Source organism: Rhipicephalus microplus, chromosome 2 (assembly GCF_043290135.1).
Source record: "Rhipicephalus microplus isolate Deutch F79 chromosome 2, USDA_Rmic, whole genome shotgun sequence".
NCBI classification, from domain to species: domain Eukaryota; kingdom Metazoa; phylum Arthropoda; class Arachnida; order Ixodida; family Ixodidae; genus Rhipicephalus; species Rhipicephalus microplus.
Window position 1 is genome coordinate 169,906,625 of NC_134701.1, and position 19,116 is coordinate 169,925,740.

Consider the following 19,116-nt stretch of genomic DNA (forward strand, 5'->3'; position numbering starts at 1 on the left):
AAGTGGGATGCTTGTGACATTTTCCTAAACAACTCAACGTTGCATAATAACACGTTAAAAAATATTGAAACGTAAAATCCCTCACAATAACATGACACTATGCCCAAAAGATATTCGTAAGTTTTAGTTAAGTGGCAGTCTTCTGACTGCAGGGTTGGTCCGTTTGCATTGTGGGGGCTCTTCGATGTTTACACTTACACAATCGGTCAAACATTGTCACATCGCACGCGACTGGAAAGTCTAAAAGCTTATTTGCATACTTCAGGTGACCGTGGTGGGCGCCGATGCTGGTGCCTCACTGGCGTTAGCGATTTTGGCAGCGGGACCCCAAGCTGGCTGGGAGCACCTCTTCAGGGCAGCCTGGCTTGATGGTCCATCGTCAGTACTCAACAGAACGTACGCGCAGGTAAAAAGCAGCTCATTGCTTGGCAGTGTTTATGGAATGTGTCACCGGAAAAAAGTAGTCGATCCGTAATATTATTTTGTGGTGCCTGTAGTAGTGAGAGTGCGAGCTGGAACAACTGTATACAAATGAAGTCAAACAAGTGTTTCTTCAAGTCTGTGTCCTTTTGTTCTATTTTTCTCGGGAACCGATTTCGGCAGAAGTACACATTCAGGCACGCGAATTGTGCCTGAATGTGTCGAGACTCTGAGTGGCATTTTTGATCGAACAACTTCAAATTTCCCCACAATATTCGAAGCTGTTGGCACGAGTGATAATAGTTTACGTGATAATATTTTACGTAATGGCTGCTGTCCTAATCTGCGCTGCGTAATGGCCACGAAGTACTTTTTTTATGACGAACAGAACACCCTGTCTCGTTCTATTTAGTTTCGGGAAAGAAAAAGAATTCTTCAAGCCCATTCGGCGTAACTTAACAGAAACCTTGGTCCGTCGCTATTTCGTCGTCACTATTACATGTGGTTCATGGTTGTAGCCTGATGGAAAAACAGGAAGGCCAGACGAAAATTCCTACCCATCCGACTTATCATGGGAGCGAGGCATGTTACTAATGACTGATTCAAAGTAAAGCAAAGTAAAACAGCAAAAAAACTAAATGTGCAGTTATGTACATTACACCATCCCTGCTTCAAGGCGATAGCATTTGGCGTGTTCTATGGCATAAATTCCAGTGTCTGTGTCGGTGTCCACAGTAGCGTCGACGTCATTGTTTCACGTTTGCCTTAATGCATGGACACGTAGTAGGTCTTTCACTGCCTATCAAAGGGAATCATTACAGCATGTAGGCCACTTATGAAGTGTTCTTGTAGTCTAAAGGGCATCAAGTATCGTTAGAAACCACCTATGTTTCCCCCGTATTTATTCGTTTCCTTACGCAGAGTTAAGTCTTGAAGCGAGAACAAAGCTACGCTAGCAGTTAAGAAAGCGCTGCGCCCGGAGCTCGCTTACTCTAACACATTCTGGAAGGTGGCTCTAAGCTGTCCTACCACCCGCCTCGGTCTAACAATGGCTACGCTGCTCGATCGCTGACCGAAAGGTCACTGGTACAATCCCGGCCATAGTGATCGAATTTCGATGGAGGCGAAAAGCTATAGGCCGATGTATTGTGCGAAGCTAGTGCACGTTGAAGAACAGCAGATGGTAAAAAATTTCTAAAGCACTACAGCGCGGCGTTTCTCATAATCATATTTAAAACCACAAGTATTGTTATTAAAGTGTCCCCCAGCAAGTTTTCATTTTTTTTCTTACTCTGCACAACACTAACAAAACTATTTCATCAATAAACGTTGACTTCAAACCTACGACCTTCGAAGGTTGGTTCGATTCCTGTTTACGGCAAGTTATTTTGTCACCCACTTTTCTCTCTTCTTATTTACATTACATTGGTTCTAGTACCTTCCCCTGTACATTCCTTGGCGTTTTTGTCTGTTAGATGTCATATATATATATATATATATATATATATATATATATATATATATATATATATATATATATATATATATATATATAGTACAAACTGATGCGTCACTACGCAACTTCATCCGACGTTATCCCACCCAGGTTGCCAAGCACAACAAGGCATTTTTCCAGCAGCGTTCTGGCTGTTCTAATGCCACGTGCCTGCGAGGACTGAGCGGTCACGACGTCATCAAAGCCCATTTGGGTAAAGACGACCCATCCTTCAGGATCAGAGACCAGAACGACCTGCCTATTCAGGGGATATTTCCAGAGCAGTTTCTCGTCGTGGATGGTGAGCAAGCAAATACGAATGTTTCTTCGATGTCGCCCGCGCTGCATTGGCTCATTTCCTTCACTGCAATAGCACGAAAATGCAATGGCTGGACAGACTTCGTGAGTCGGGCACGCCGCATTTACTAAACGACTGGCCACTGCCAGGGATCTCGGGTCATTTCACCGCAAACTGTATGCACCCATTTTTCAGAGTATACAGTGCAAGCCCATCACGTATTGCTTGCATTGCTTGTATCACTGTTATATGTCAGTTAGAAGACATAAGATTGGCGCATTTAGGACATCATCATACGCGCAAGAATATGGGAATGTGCCAGCAATAGGAGTGATTTTATGGTTACATTTCGTGTCCCAGTTACCATACTTCACTATTGTTTTTTAACGTTTATTTTAATTTGAGCCCATAGTACTGAAATATATATCTGAGGCACAGACTGAGTAGGTAACACCTAAAATTGCGGAAAATCGACTCATGAAATAGTGCCAGGACTTGGCACTGGCTACAAACTTGAGCGCTGGTTTTGTTGGTACAAATATATGTCCTTCTTGGGAAAAGGATATAAAAAGTGGGGGGGGGGGTGAGATGAAGGAGCCTGTTTATATACTCATCGCAAAATACGTTCCGCCATTTGATCACACCAACGTGAGTTCATCAAACGAGCTATCAGTATTTGTGTTATGAAGAATGCTTTAAGTAGGTCGTGTCAGCAATAAATCGCTTTCTGCTTCACTTATTAAGTTGGTGTAATGAAGAAGGCTGGCTTCGCTCAACAATTTCTGCTTCTGCACGAGAACCGTAAGGTTGCGAGAACTGTTGCTACAGGTGACATGACGAAGATGGTGGTCATTCCATACCTGCACGGTGTTTCGCACTTGATTAATGATTAAGACAGTAGTTGCACGTGTCAGCGTAAGGTTGGTGTTCTCGGCTTCAGTCCAGCTGGGTTCATAGTTCAAGGAAGTTGATTCGCCTCACCCATATGCAACCGCTTGCAGACTGGTCGCTACGTCAACGACCACCTGCGAGAGTTCAAGGACAATGCAAAGGCGAAAACTGGAAGGAATTACACATTTATTCGAACTGAGAGCAGCTGCAAGCCGTGCACCTTGCGCACATATCTTGATGACCACGCCCGAGAAATGTACGCAGCGTTCGTATTGAGCCATCACGTGTTGGCGCACTACCGTTCGTACTATAGACGACAAGAACAATATGTATGCACGCGAGCACTGTATTTTCATAGACTGGTCAGAACTCATGCGCTGAGTTGTGAAGCTTTACACGAACAGAACGCAAGGAAATAAGCCAGAAGAAGAAGTTTCGGAAATTTGGGTGACATTGAACCTGAAAGGAAGCCGAACCCAAAACCTCCCGGCCCGCGGCGATAGATACCGGGCGCTTAACTGACTATGCCATCGGCGCATATGGAGGGAGTATTTCAGATGCGCCTTAATTATATATGACATTCCTTATCGTCGTAGATGAGCTCTTGGTTTATCGATGTGGTACCGCACCTAGGAGTGGAGAAGTGCCATGTTTCGACATTAACAACAACCATTTTGTGAGTTCACAAAAGGATTTTGTAAAATCCCACTTGGTTTCTCACGCATGATTTGCGCGATGCTGCCGTGCATGCATGCATCGTCTCCGTAAAATGAATCACAGGCACGAGTCATTGCTTGTCGTCATGATGAAGTGTCACCAGGCGTCAAAATTCGCGCGTAAAGATTAAAGAGCTCTGTAGCCTCTTCACGCTAACATACATGATATCTCAATCTGCGAGAAACATTCAACTACTACTCTGCAGGCGTGTTTCACTTTCGTGTGTTGTACTGATTTCCGAACGAGAGTGATCAACGATGGGTTTTTTTTTTGTTACTTCCATTTCCGAAGAGGCGTATCTATGTGCCTACGAAATAAATACTCATGTAGTTAGCCAGCGCTATGTGCTGTCGGTTTATGAAGCCAAGCAAGCAAGCTCAAGTTTGTACACTTCAGGGAGAGACCTTGTTTCATTATTTGTATCAGTAAAAATAAACGGGAAAACGATGCACGCAAACCTAAAGGTGAGATTTTACCGTTTTGTAAGGTACAGTGTTGGTCGAAAATTCGCAGGCCACGCTTCCATAGTAATATAATGGATAGTGGTGTGGCAACTTTTGTCTGATCCTGTACATTCTACATCTCATAATAAATAGCATTCAAGTGAATATAACATTCTTTTTGAGAAGGAAAAAAAAAGCTGACAGTAAAGCCGATGCGCTCGCTCTATGTCTTGTAGTTTGTCGCTAGCTTACGTAAATAATTTTGAACGCAAGCATTGAGAACATTACAAAAGAGGTGCTACGACATGCCAAAACACCACACTGCCTTACCATTACAATTTAGGAAATACATGCTAAAGTAATCATTCAACCCACCTAACCTTTCTTTTGTAGAGACTGATTATGATTTCTTTGTAATCGTCGAAGTACTTCTATGCCATACTGTGTCCCATGCCTACAAAGCCACGGCAGAAATGCCTACTCCACGAGTGCTGCACTGTACTATCATGTTACTATAAAGCCAGAGTTCGCTCTTTTTGCTTTGATATTCGCGTGTGGTGGACATCGGTTCGGGCCCTAGAAAATTCAACAGTGTAAGATTCTGGTTAACCAGGTGTGATGAACACTAGCTTTTAGCAATATTACTCAAACGATAAAATGTCTACTTGTGGTTCTACTATGTTTTCTCGAAATGTTAGCTAACCATACGTATCGTAATAATAAGAAAGACAACCATCATGTGTGTCTTTTCTCCTTTTATAGGAACACTACTGACGAAGCCACCACTGGAAATGCTCGAAGGAAATACTAAGTGCGACATTCCGATCTTGATTGGTAAGACTTTCCATGGTTTACAAAGTGTACCTTCAACAAGAAGATACCGGAAACCAGATTTCTAAACTTTGTACCGTAAAAAGGACGTTTTAGCTTAGTACGTCTGTAAAATGAACAAACAAAATCTTTTGGTGATCAACAAGAGATATATTATACGTAATTTGTTACGGTTTTACGAGTGAAGGAAAATTTACTAAGGGGTCATCGTAGTTGCTACGCACCTAACGTGTGCAAAGTTGTTCTTCCATTTATAGCGTCACCGCGGTGGTCTATAGTGGCTAAGGTACTCGGCTGCTGATCCGCAAGTCGCAGGATTGAATCCCAGCTGCGGTGGATGTATATTTCAAAGAGGCGGAAATGGTGTAGGCACGTTTGCTCAAATTTGGGAACACGTTAAAAACCCCAGGTGGTAAAAATTTTCAGAGCCCTTCACTAAGCCATCTCTCATAATCATATGGTAATTTTGCGACATTACACCCTACATATCAATTATACAAATAAAAATCACTCTTGCATTTATCGAACTGTCGAAAACAATACACAGTTACTGCGTGAAATAGCACATGTTGCGGTAGATAAAAAAAGTGAATATTTACCGAAGTGGCAGAGTAAGATAAGTGCAAGCAGTTCCTTCAATCCAGAATTATTATTTTTCTGACAACTTCGGCGGGCCATTTTATTACGTTTCAGGGTCGTCATCTCAAGCAGTCGATATTTGGCCGGGACCAGACGACTTAAGCCACTGGTCTTGGAATCAATACAAGAAATACGTCACTACAAGCCTCGACAGCTTCGGCTCCGGTATCACACAGATGGCCCTTCAGCTGTATAACCTGACAAATGCCACAGGTAACCATTACAGATGGCACAACTGAACCGGAAGCACATTTTACGCACTCCTGATTGAGCCAGAAATTCAGAGGAGACTTAATCAGTGATACATCCCGTGAGATGATATAAGGCTATATATCATAAACATCCCTCCCATGCAAGCTTGTCTTTTTTTCTTCCTTACCTTACCCACAAAGAATGGATTGCTGTAAGCAAAGGAGACGCCACTATGAGGAAGTCCCTTTGCCATAACGTCAGACAGGGTCGCATTTTGTTGGCAGAACTTTTATCACGGTGTGTACTGAAGAACGTTTAAGCCTAGCCTTCGAACACAGAAGGCAATATCGTAATCGGGGTTCGTTTACTTTGCATAAATTTTCCGATGCATCCTCTAACCATACGAAGAAAAAAAATGAAGATCTGTGAGCGTAACATCGGCAAATCTGCCCTAAGTTGCGCCCATCAATCGGATAAATATCAAACACAGCAATAATATTATATGTTACACTGCACAGGTATTACACTAAACGACACATGGACGCACAAAACCCAATGCTGTTTGATCACCTAATCAGAATGGCTGATACCGCGCTTCTCCTGCCGGGACCCTTGGACCAGCGTCAGTTGTAAACAACTATGTTGGTAAAGATTTATTCACATCACTTAGTGTTGCGTGCAATATATGCAGAGATAAAACGGGTGGCGGAACTCGGTGACACTCAAAATGTAATAAATGTGTTACTCTTTGGTTCTCACCCCTGTAGTTAAAAGAGGTAAAGTCACTGGTTATTTATGCGACGAGCGTATGGGTTCAATTTCAGAAGTTGCCTATCATTCACTGTTAAGAGCCAGAAAAACAATGTATTTAACGCATAAACGTCAGAACATATTAGACAATACGTTTATTATGCCTTGAAATAACAAAGATACTCTTATGCATCTCTGTCTAATTCCCAATGCGGCGATGGTTTTTTCTGCAGGTGTCGTTGACGTTGCCCTGAGAAGGAGCTTGGTCAGTTAGTAATACAGTAAAAACAGTTTTACAATACATGACGTTACATGGCATTACATTACATTTATGTTACTAAAATATATTTTTAGAGAGAACAAAAGCTTATTTCCGAGTCAATAACTTCAAATACCATAGCTGTGAGGGGTTTATGATGCTTTTCCAATTGCTGCATCTTCTCGTACCGCTTTCCTATTGGCACAATTAGCAACCTGCAGGATTTATTTCGAATACGTTTGTCCCAGAAAATTTAACTGCGGTGACGTAGCATTTGCATGAGAAAGTGGGTGTAACCGCGTGTTGTGTGTCGCAAGGAGGAAAAAGTGAAACAGCTGAATCGCAAGTCTTGTTTTTGCAACGGCTACACACACACACACACACACACACACACACACACACACACAAAAACATTGCGGCAAACATGCCTGAAATAGCAAAACGCGACACACAGTAAAATCTCATTATAAGACTCGAGAAAAATCAACAAATTCATGTCAACAAAGGAACGATGTGAATCTAGTGAGCAACTTGAGTAGTTATCGAACCAGGAGCTTTGATAAACGACGTGAAACAAACGATGCGAGGAATAAGCAAAGCTCAGTAAGAGACACAATAATTTCACGCGAAATTAAGCGCGGCGCTACGCGAGCTTAATAATCCGAATGTTCTCGTCTAGCCAGTGAAGCGGAAGCAGACTCTCTTGCGTGCACTTCATTTACGGTGTTATGTAACCGAAAAAAAATAATGTAGAGAAGGCTTACGCCAGTACGGGTTTCAAACGAAAGCAAGAAATTTTGCGTAGCACCATAACGGCGTGGTGGAGAGCATTAAGCTCGCTGTAATTACCGCTGCCACTCCCAGGAAAAGGGCGCCAGGAAAAGGGCGCGCTTGGTGAACCTTATTCGTGGTAACAAAAGGGGCTGACGAATGCCCGAAATTCCGCCACGACGAAGCCCTCAGAGGCGACGAGCAGTAACACACTTGACGCTCGGATTCGCAAAACAAGTTCCTCTTGATTGCGGCCGGACGACGGTCCGCAGAGCGCATTACAGTCCGCGATAATGCGCTCGCTCTGGATCCTTTTTTTACCCAGCCAGCGCTCTGCGCTGCTGCACTTGCGCCCCACTGAGCGAGGCTCGCATGCGAGGAAAAGTTTGCGCCTGTTTCCGGTTCGTTCCTCTTGTTGTTTGCGTACAGTTTTTCTTTGGGGAGGGGGGGGGGGGGTCTCTGCGTGTGCTTAGAGGGCGGCTTTTGGGATTTCTCTTTGGGAATGTGGGAAGTGCGGAGATCAAAAACAGAGAAAAATGAGAGAGATGGCGGCAAATTTCAGAGCGGCGAAAGCCGCTCGCCGTATGATGAAAGCTGCTTTGCCTTGATGATTATAGAAACGAGAAGCCCAAAGAAAGAAACAAAGAAATAAAGAAAGAAAGAAAGAAAGAAAAAAAGAAAAAAGAAAGAAAGAGAGAGAGAGAGAGAAAGAAAAAGAAGAAAGAAAGAAGCAGAAGCAAAATAAGTAAACACATTTTTTTTTTTCGTTCGTATCACGTTATAAAAAAATTGACTGCGTATCTGTGTGCTTCGCTGCAAATGTCGCAAAAAGACAATAGTCTTCTGTTGGCCTTCTTTTGTGCAAAGCGTCGCATTTTCAGTGCAGCCTACAAAAAATCTAGCTTCTTTAGAAATACGTGTCTGTATTTCACGGTAAAGGAACACGCCACCTATAATGCTTACTTGTTGATTGTACGACTCAGATATGCGTAATATTTGGTTTTTCATCGACAACGTTTCTAAGTTTGAACGCATCTACCAGTTCATGATGGCAGGGTGTTCAGCAAGTGCCTAAAGTTTGGCCGGGTGATCGAATCATGTGACGTACAGGCAGAGAGACCCATATTTCGGAGTTTGGACAATGACTATCCCTATCGTAGCTCACTTTTCTAGTGGGCCAGAACTATTCGAGCCACATTTATGTCGGAAAGGTACTGGGGACCACAAGCCTTTCATAAAGCATCAGTGGGCCTCAAGCATTCAGTCGACGGCGACGCCATCAAAGACTGCTTTGGAAAGATCGCAACCGTACGATTTAACGAAACTTTGATCGGTTGATAAATTACCGACGAGGAGGAACAGAAATGAGGCCCAAAAAGTGGAAGAAATGGCTGAACAAGCACGTGCCGGAAGTCGCTCAAGAAGTTTTTGGCTGTGACCTTGGGATGCATTGCCCACTTGTCAAAGACTGTGACAGTGAGGCGTAGTTCCCAATGATTGCTGCCTCAACTGTGGCAAAAGAGAAAGAGTCCGTTATACTATGTTTCAATGCGTAGCAGTCGTTGGCGTGTGGCACAATTTGCGGCGTCCATTCAGAGTCCCGCCATTCGGCCGGGCATTTCGTGAGGGGTATCTTTTGGACAACTCGTATTTTCTGTCACGGTGTTCGTTTTGCGGCGTCGACGCTGTTTAGGCAAAGCACGCTGACAATCACAACGGGCTGCATACCGAGCAATACAGAAGCCTAGAATTATCATGGCTTGGCACCTTACCAAACAAATAGAAACGCATGTGAAAGAAGCCTTCCTTACAAGGTTGCATACAGAAAGTTTGGGGGTAAGTAATGGGTATATTGAATTCCCGCTACTCGCGTTTAAAAGTCGCAGACAGGAGGGAAACGGTTGCTTTTCTTCACAAATAATATGAGATTCCCTTAAAGCTTACTGACCCTTTGTGTTCTCTTTTTTCGTTAATTCATTCAGTGATCCGAGAGCTGTGATAGTATTGCAGTGCTGTAAGTTCCATTGTGCGTATGCTCTCATGTTTGTAGGCCCCACTGAAATCATTTTGTAACGTGGTGATGCTGCACTAACCTGAACTGCTGTCACTATTATTCAATAAACTTCCCTCTTTGAAGTATCCCAAGATAAGTTGTTGTCTTTAAAAAAAAGGGATGCTCTTTATTTTATTAAAGTTTACAAAAGCGAGAGATATCTACACAGGAGCTGTTGCATCGATGATGAATGTTAGGCAATAGATTTAGCCTATTGCGTATTGTTATATTGGGCTGGTTTCAGTATACGGACTTGGACCACGAGGCGTAGCATAGGGGTAATCCTTGTCAGGCGTGCATGGGCCATTTTGATGAGACTGCATACTGTCTTTGGCAGGAATGTATGTTACGATCTGCTCAAATTCATAAATGTGGCATACATAATGTCCAGGCTCACAATGCCTGAAAGAGTTGTGCTTTTCACTTCCGCGTTTCTTGCGGGTCCAACGCTGTCATAACTGTGCCAAGTTTTTCGCGATGACAGCTGTTTGTGCCGTAGTTGGCGGACTTGCCAGGCTTTTTTGTTCTAAGGTCGTGAAATTGGAAGTTTGATTCTCCCCTTAGCTAAACTCACTGAAACTTCTTTCTGCCCAATGGCCCCGTCCTTTGGTAAACATCGATTCTGTCACCAAAATAACGTGCGTCAATTCTGAGGGGACAGCAGCACGAAACGGTGGCGTGTTAAAAATTTGAGAGAATTAGTTCTGTACGTACGATGTGTCTCGGTGTTCCTCATAAATGTACCACTAGTTTGTCAGCCTCAACAACCGTATTCATTCAAGCAATCAAAAAAACAAGCCGAAGAAAGCGTGAAGCAGTAAATAGATTTGAATAATCAGTGAAATAGACTTGAATAGACTTGAAAAACGTCTTTACGGATGTGAACCCAGATAATGCTTTCTCGAGCGGAACTTACTTTGTGTAGGAGAGCTTGGTTGAACACACGTGGTCAGACAAAATATCCTTCCGCGATAAAAGATATTTTCGTAGTTATGCGATCTCATGTTTCCCTGTTATTATTTTTCTTATTTAGCACTTGTGAATACGCTCCTATTATTGGTCTACAAAATTTCGTTCCTACACTTTGGTAGTTCTGTTTTGCCTACTGGACTGTAAAGAAAAGACGGGATGTGCACAATAAATACCGCAGTTTGGCCGGGTAATGCAATCTTGTGTTAAGCGCGCAGCTTACAATGATGATAAGCGGCCCAGTTAAGAAGTCGATGTTCACCAAACTGGTGGCTTACCTAAAAAATTTCAGTGTGTATATTAATCCAAATGCACAGGTGTAATCGGCCAGTCAATATATTGGAGGCGCTTCTTAGTAGCGTCGTATACTTATAATAATGAGCTGTTGCATTCCATAACTCTGCCCCGTGTTGTGCTAAGGTTTACAGCAGCTTTTTAATAATGTACATGAAAAAGTTGTGCGGAGACGCTTGGAAACATAGGTTCTCACTATGTGTTTTTACGCTTGGTTTGATACCATAGATCAGTCTGCACATCTTTGCAAAACCTCAACGTGACTTTTACTGCCGCGTACTCCTGAATATGTAGAGTCCCGTACTGAGGAACCATAGCTTAGTTAAACATGATTTCCTGATTTTAGTATCGACATCGTAGCTTTGGAGTCACTAATTTTCCTACTCTGATCCCTGTAAAAAGCTCTTGAGCCAAAAAAGCCGATAAGCGTGCAGGTGGCGATCGTCTTTTCAATCGAACTTGATGGTAATTGTGTATTCACAGATGCAGGAAATACGCCAGAGTTGGTGTACACGACGATGGTGACCGACCTTCGTGTAGCCTGTCCAGTGGCGAACATGGCTTCCAACTTGGCGATGGCGTTCCAGTCGCCTGTCTACCGATACGTGTCGGAAATCCGCCCGTCCAAGCCGGTAAGACGGCGATCGCTTCAATTTCCTCATGTTGTAAAAATAGCAAAGACGCAATTGCAAAGAATGAAGACAGCATTACTGGAGAAGTTGCGGTTAGGTGCCTCTTCACAGGCGTTTACTGATCACATGTTTTCAATGGTGTAAAAGACTCATCATGCCATTTATTGTGGCAAAGTTATGGACGTCGAAGCGAACTCATTACTTTTAGGAAATGAAGTCATGCACACATGGCCAAGCATTTAAAAGTTCATGTCAAGGTGCCCAAAGGCCTTCTCAAAACGCTTAGAATCTTGCTCTGAATTCAAGCAACGTCGCGGCTTTGATCATAATCACAATTTACAAGAGGGGGTTAAAAGAGCGGAAATGGACATGTGTGTGGCTCTAGTGTGTTTTTCGTAAATATTCCTGGTGCTTCAAGAATCACCTTAAATAAACTTTGAAGTTTGAATTGAGAAATAACACGAAATATATTTCGGAAGTACTAGATAATCATATCGCCAAACCCTCTATCTAATAACAGCATCTGACTTCAGTAACTACACATACAAAATTATGTTCAAAACCTAAGATCGAGACACGCTTCTTGCATTTTTTGAGAGAACACGAAAATTTACAATAGTCTTCATTATTTACCTATTTTCGAATGCAGGTGAAGATATTAGGCCACGAGGCGCCATACAGCCTGCACCCGTGGACGCTCGTGGCGTTCTTTGGCCTTCAGGGCCACTTTTTGGGAGAAGGTGATGGTGATGGCACTCTGCAAGAACCCGACCTGGCTGTTCGCGACGTTGTCCGAGAAATGGCACTGCAGTTTGTGCGCTCTGGTGGCCGGTCAGTGCCCGTGGCAGACTGGATGAGGTATCCGAAGACGGTTTCGCTGCTTCGAGGTGCCAACGCCACGTGGGAGGTAGTGCCGACCACCTCATATAAGAAGACCGAGTGCAAATTCTGGACCTCGGAGGGACTGACCCAGTATGCGTGGATAAGCTAAGCGTTCCGAGCTCGAGCCCTGTACTATAATACACCGTCCGGATTTGTTAGACGACGGGTGAGAAAAGTTGGTGCCGATGATTTTCTGTGCAGTATAATTCGTGTGCTTGTTTCCCCATCCGAACGACTTCGGGCTCAAGAATGTGGCGTTGTACGACTTCTGAAACAACTGCCATGTACATGCAGGTGTGGAGAATACGCCACAACAGAAATACGTCTAGATGGTTTTATTCAGCCGTGTTCAAAGAATGCAGTGCAAATTACAAACTGCTCAACAGGAAACCTCAGTTGAATGCTGAACAGTAAAAGCCATCTTTGATTTCTATCCCAATTAATACGACAACGCTACAGTTAAGGCGTCCTCATACATACATGTGTAGAAAAATCACTGCTTTCGTAGCACCGCTTTATGGCATTTCGAAGGGCTTGTTTTCCTCCCTTTAAAAAATGTAGCGTTATATTATGTCCTAATAGTCGATCACCGAATCAGCAGGCGAAGAATTGCCTTGCTGATACAGTTAGAATTTCCAACAGTTAGACAATATTGTTTATAGCATGCATGATGCCGAGTGCAAAGGTTCAGAGATACATGCCATGAAACAGAAAGCAAGTGACAAAAATCACCCTTCCTCAAGGAAGCAATAGCGTGGTGAGTACTATATATATGTGTGCTCTATGGAGTGTAAACAGTACAGACAAAAAAGTATGTTCCCTAAGAAGGTACAGAATGGCGAGCACTCTCTAAAAGATAAATCAGATGAAAAAATTGGCCCCGTATCTGCATGTTTCTGCAAATGTCGTCGAAAAACGATAGTCTTGCGTGTGGAGAGAGTGAACAAGAAATTTATTTAATGTTCTGCGCAAGAAAATCGGTGAGTGGTATTCCGTAGGAGCTGTTTTAGAGTGCCTCGAGCGTACAGCGGAAGCGAACGAGCGCATCAAGCCATGTCACACGTGAGACATGAGCGCTATCTAGCAGTCATCTTGAGAAGCGAAGCGCGCAAGTCCTGCGCGCCTGTCTCGGAGGTAATAAGGTGTAGGACGCAAGGCGACGGGTAGGGGCCACCACCATCTCATCTTAGCAAAGCGTTGGAAACATTCCCTGCTCCGTGCAAGCGTTGCATAGTCAGCGCAGCGTGATAAGCGCTGTGGTCCTTAAAATTACTTTTGTATGCCTTTTCTAGTAAAAGGCGCACATGCAGAACGCATACGTGTTTTTATGGTGCTCCAGACATGCGCAATAATTGCTTTTCAATTTACAATTGCACCATCATGAAAGCTGAACCTTGAGCAACATTGGTGGGCGCTGCGCAGGGGGTCGGCCGTTTCGAGTACCCGAAGCCGTTAACAGTGGATAAACATACAAATCTACAGGCAGACAGACCAAAATTTTTGCGTCGAAGCTCTCCAAGAAAGACTATCGTCTTTAAGAAGCCACGTCTCAGAAATGAATGCACAGGCCATAGCTCCTGGTACCTTCACTCTTCCAGTAATGGATGTAAAACGTGTCTGTTAGGGCGAAGAGGCTTTCCCTCATGTTTGCCTTTCTTCCTGATCAGCAAATATTGCTGTTCCTGCTGGATTATGAACACCATGTTTGTTGCGCCATCTCGTAAGCAAAATGGATAGGAAAGCAATTTAAGGTATTCCTAATTTTCACTAATGTGCCAAATTGATTGTAGTTCTAGCAGAACATCAACAGCATTTGTAGTTAACCAATAAGCACAAAGAGTTCTGAGAAAATTGAGCCAGGCCTAGATTTTTGTGGTACAGTATTAGATTCTGTGAAAATCTAACATATTCCTCCGAGTTATTCATTAGCGGTAAGGCAGCCAAAGAAGCCCAAATGAATCGTCACTATAAAAACCAAAGCGAAAATAGGCAAACTACACCCGAGTCTATGCACAATGTGTGTATAATACACGCACTATTGAAGTGCAGCCGATGACATGGACGCCACTATAACCTAGTAAAACATTCTGCGCGTAAAAATATTTGCCTGTGAGTGTGTGAGTGTGTGAGGACAGCGTGATCTGTGCCTTAGGCAGACTCTTCCTGGGAACTTCGCCGTCTGTGCGCATTCCTTTACAGTGTAAAGCAGTGCTTCGTCTACTTGCACCGCATATTGTTTGCATCAGTCAAACAGCCTGTTTTGTCATACATTTGTCGTGCTTAAAGGGTGTGCTTTCTGCCACGTCATTGCATGTGTGTGGTGGTGTGTGCCTGTTTACATGCTTTAGAAATTGCGTCCCTTTGTTCTTGTTTATGAGTAGACTTAAATCCATTATAAATATTCCACTGTTCAGAGTGTACAGTTTCCGCACTTTAAAGTACATACATAGCTGTCTGCTGTACTTGCTTTAATTCAAATACCTCATTTGATGTAAATATAATCAGAAACATCATCCTAGAGCATGCACCATATTTGTAAACTAAATATAGACCAGCTTCAGACAAGAGTGACGGTTTTATTTTGGATCTACATTCAGGACTAGTTGGTACACAGGGCAAAGCATTTCGCTTTACCAAAAATATGTTATCATCAAATCTTTAAATCTGCTTTAAGGAGTACAACATCAGTCGAACGTTTCCTTTAACAGAGAATTCTTAGTAGCTGTAAAAGCAAACATTTCGATGGTATATTTCATGGAGTTTTAATAAATAAAATGCTTCCGTGATGCTGTAAAAACAGTGTTGAATGAGGACTTGAATTGGAAGTGAATTTTCAGTATATTTCACACAGTGACCCTGTCACGCTATTTAGGTTGACGTCAAACACATTATTTCTATAAGCTTAAGCTTACAGGCTTGTACACTACAATTTACCTAGTCCTTCCACATGGTTTTCATGCAGGTTCAGAGCATTGCCGATATATTGGACATGGTTTGTTTATATTCCTATTACAATGCTGGAACAGCATTTTAACCAGTGGGAATTGTAGTAGATCCAGTAATTCAGGTAGTATATCTACTGAAGTTTCAACTTCCGGATAAACTATACATTTTTACATTGTGTATACCTTACAGTAGCTAACCAAAAAATCAGGATAAAACTTAGAAGGCAGGCTGTTAATTGACTAATAACTTTCAATAAGCCTATCTTAATGCAAATTTTGGGCGTAAGATATACTTAAGGGTATATGTTTGGACGCTTTAAATTAAACACACAGTATTTCCTACCTGCTGGTTCTGTGTCCATGCCTAAATTCCGTCGCTGCATGTGTAGACATGTGATTAAAGTGTAGATACAAATCCATGTGTGATGGGAGTTACTCAAATGCTAAGTGATAGATCATTCTGTGTGCTTGCTTGGGTATTTTTCTCGTGGAGAATTTTTCCGGACTACTTTTGTATCAATGGCCTTCTTTTGCGGAAAATTGAAACGTTCATCGCGGTAACATATGCTCACATGAAATGAATAACGCTTGCTGTTCCGCGGCTAAAAAGTGTGTCACGTGCTTGAATGAGTTTCAATAAAGTAACTTTGCTTATTTGTAACCACCATAGCATTTTTCTTGTCTTTGTAAGATTCTAAGATTATTTAGGCAGTCGTACAATTGCTGAAAACTGTGCTACAGATCACTCTGCAGTGCTATTACATATTACATACCATGCACGAAGTCTAGAATAAAATGGAATACAGAGTGTTTCAAAAGAATTGACTGTGTAAATACAGAGACATAAGAAAGAGATATGCTTCCGGCAAAGAAACATGCAAGGGTTCCAGAGGTGCCGCGTTTTTGCGAAGTTGAAAGGTTCGAAGTGTATTTGTGCTTTGCACAAAGTGACCTTAAAGGCCAGTTCAGTCGATGCTTGGAACTCATGATTGTACCTAAGGCCGAGTTCACTACAACGTCTAAATTTCGCATTTTTCTAAAGGTTGGTCACCACATTTTAAAAAAAACGCACAAAAAGATCATCACAATTGTCAATCAAAAGTTATCTTATAAACGTTTGGCTTCTGGTTCTTCAGTAAAGTTAAATCGATAAAGTCACTGAAACACTTAACAATACCATTTATAAAAATCAAAATGCACCGCAATCGGTCTGTAGTGACTACGAAATGGTTGTTGTGATTCAAACACGACTCGGTAGGTGTGTAACAAGGACAACATCCTGTGCATCTGACTGCCACAATGACCACATATTCAAGATAAAGCGCGTTATTAAAAAAAAAGAGTGTCACAGTTTATATTTGGTAGGGTTGCTTTCCGCAGACAGGCCATACTACATGAAGTTCCAGCTGATTTTTAATTATTCTGGCTGAGTGCGCATTTACCCATATAAAGATCGCATGCAAATTCTTATAACAACATATTCTGTGAAACGAAAGTTATCACTGTTTGCGTCACTGTAGGATGCAAGATAAAAGGTTTGATAAATATAGCTATAAACATTTGAAATGATACTGTATGTAATATTAAACATCCCGTATATCTAAAATTCACTAGGTTCATAGCTTAGTAGCTCTTTTGTCGCCGCAGAATTTTTATTTGAGGGAGCTTATTACTGCATTTTTAGCTTGTTTTCTGTCTCCGGCTCACCGATCTACGTGTGCTGACGCTTGTGTGGACGCTTTTTCCTCCTCTTATATTTCAACATAATTCAAAGAGCAGTATAACTTGCTGATTGAAAAGCAATCTAGCTACTCCAAGTGGCACACTAAAGAGCGACAGCTGAGCCGAAACCCATGCAACCTAAACAACACCGTTTTATGTCATTGAAATTATGCCATGTCATTGAATTTTAATTTCAAAAACTTATATGTTACATGATTTAGATCAAGCCAAACTACTTACTCATGTAATATATGTAGGCTGGAAATCATTCATGGTGGTTGCGCAGGTGCTGGGGTACCAGAGGCTTTGTTTCGGTTGCGGATGCATTTAGAAGGTGTTGGAAAAATTGTCATAACTTTCGAGTGGGTGAAGATAAGTGCATAACACATTTCGCTAAATATCCCTAAATAGATAGGGAGTTTGAAACTAGAAAATATTGAAGCACATAAACCATTGTTTTAAATATTTTGTTTTTGATGGTGGTGACATACCTAAATTTTTCGTAGGCCAAGTGAGGTGTTCGTGGCATCCTTGTTCTTAATTGGGTGCTTTACGACTTCATCTTGTAAATAAAATTAGAAGAGTATCAATTTTATTTTGCTGCATTCACAAGCAAACTTTTTTTATCATTTGCAGATATGTGAAGCAAGCCTAAAAACGTTTTTTTTCGGCGCTCTTCCCGTCATCCCTCACCAGCGGGCTGGTGCGCATCGTGGCCGCCAAGCGTAGTGCGGCTGCAAAGAATTGATGTAGTTGTTTGTTCGTACGGTCGGCCTCGATGATTAAGTGGCAAAGGTGCTCGGCCGGTAACACATCAAAGGCCATGAGTTCAATCTCAGTCGCGGTGGTCGCATTTTGATGAAAGTGAAATGGTTGTGGCTCGTGTTCTGTGCGGTGTCACCACACGTTGAGGAACACCAAACGATCAGAATTTTCGGAGCCCTCCACTGCGGCAACTCTTATAGAGATATTGTAGTTCTGACACGTGAAATTGCAAAATAATTATTGATATATTGTTCGTACGTAAGGATGCAAAGAATGGGCTAACACGAAACTGACGCTACTGAGCTGTTCTTAGTAGTGAAGAACAGCTCGTGTGATTGTATGTTTGTGACAAGAACATGTACCCACAGCAAAATGAACTGTGAAAGGGTTAGTATTCATTGATTCTACATTGTTCATTGTTCTTCTTCAGCAGCTGGACCAAAGTTTCTTTGGCATGAACTTTCGAGAAATCGCTTGCGCGTGCCTTCAGCTCAATATACAGTTTCAATTCGCAACACAGCGGTAGCCTGAAGACTAAGCAAGAAGTTGTTAAACAAGATAAGATCGATTACAACATTGTATTGGTGAGTACTGGCCTACTTTCTTTATGAAGCACACAAAAACACAACTATGTCACGGGAAGAACAACTTAAGCAAAAAAGTTGACTGGTGAACATAGGCTACAGTTCATGTTTTTTTTATGTGTTCGCAAGAGCTGAACACTTTATCCATCGGTTGAAACAAACTATGGCTTGTTTGAATACACCAAAGTTTAAAATGAATATCACTATTACCAAAACAATAAAAAAGTATTTTGGTGATATCCCTGGCTTTTGCATACTCTACAACGACCACATCAGATTCGGAAATCTGGCAGCAGCATCTTTTCAGAAACGCTCTCATTTTGCAACCTTACATGCCGGCACATATTAATGAGGCGTATTAAAAAGCAGCGCCTTTTCTTTAGGCTTCTCATTAAACTTTTTTCCGGTGCCAATAGGATTGCACTAAACCCTGCTGCACTCTTTCCGTCTAAATCCTTTGAAACACTCCCAAGACGCCAATATTATCTGTCATACTACGTATTATTAAAACTCACTAGAATTATACCCACTACTGATGTCTAGGGTACATGGTATATATGGTAA

At 42.2% G+C, this 19,116-nt stretch overlaps 1 protein-coding gene across 1 annotated transcript in view; it reads left to right on the forward strand.

Moving 5' to 3' along the window:
- The window catches only part of LOC119185615 (para-nitrobenzyl esterase), a 78,965-nt gene extending 65,845 nt beyond the window's left edge, over positions 1-13,120 (forward strand). Inside the window, exons 5-10 of the mRNA XM_075887096.1 lie at positions 266-406; positions 2,027-2,216; positions 5,027-5,098; positions 5,789-5,947; positions 11,506-11,654; positions 12,304-13,120. Of these exons, the coding sequence (XP_075743211.1) occupies positions 266-406; positions 2,027-2,216; positions 5,027-5,098; positions 5,789-5,947; positions 11,506-11,654; positions 12,304-12,645 (1,053 nt within the window). The 3' untranslated portion in view covers positions 12,646-13,120. The remainder of the gene's footprint in view (positions 1-265; positions 407-2,026; positions 2,217-5,026; positions 5,099-5,788; positions 5,948-11,505; positions 11,655-12,303) is intronic.
- The last annotated feature ends 5,996 nt before the right edge of the window (positions 13,121-19,116 follow it).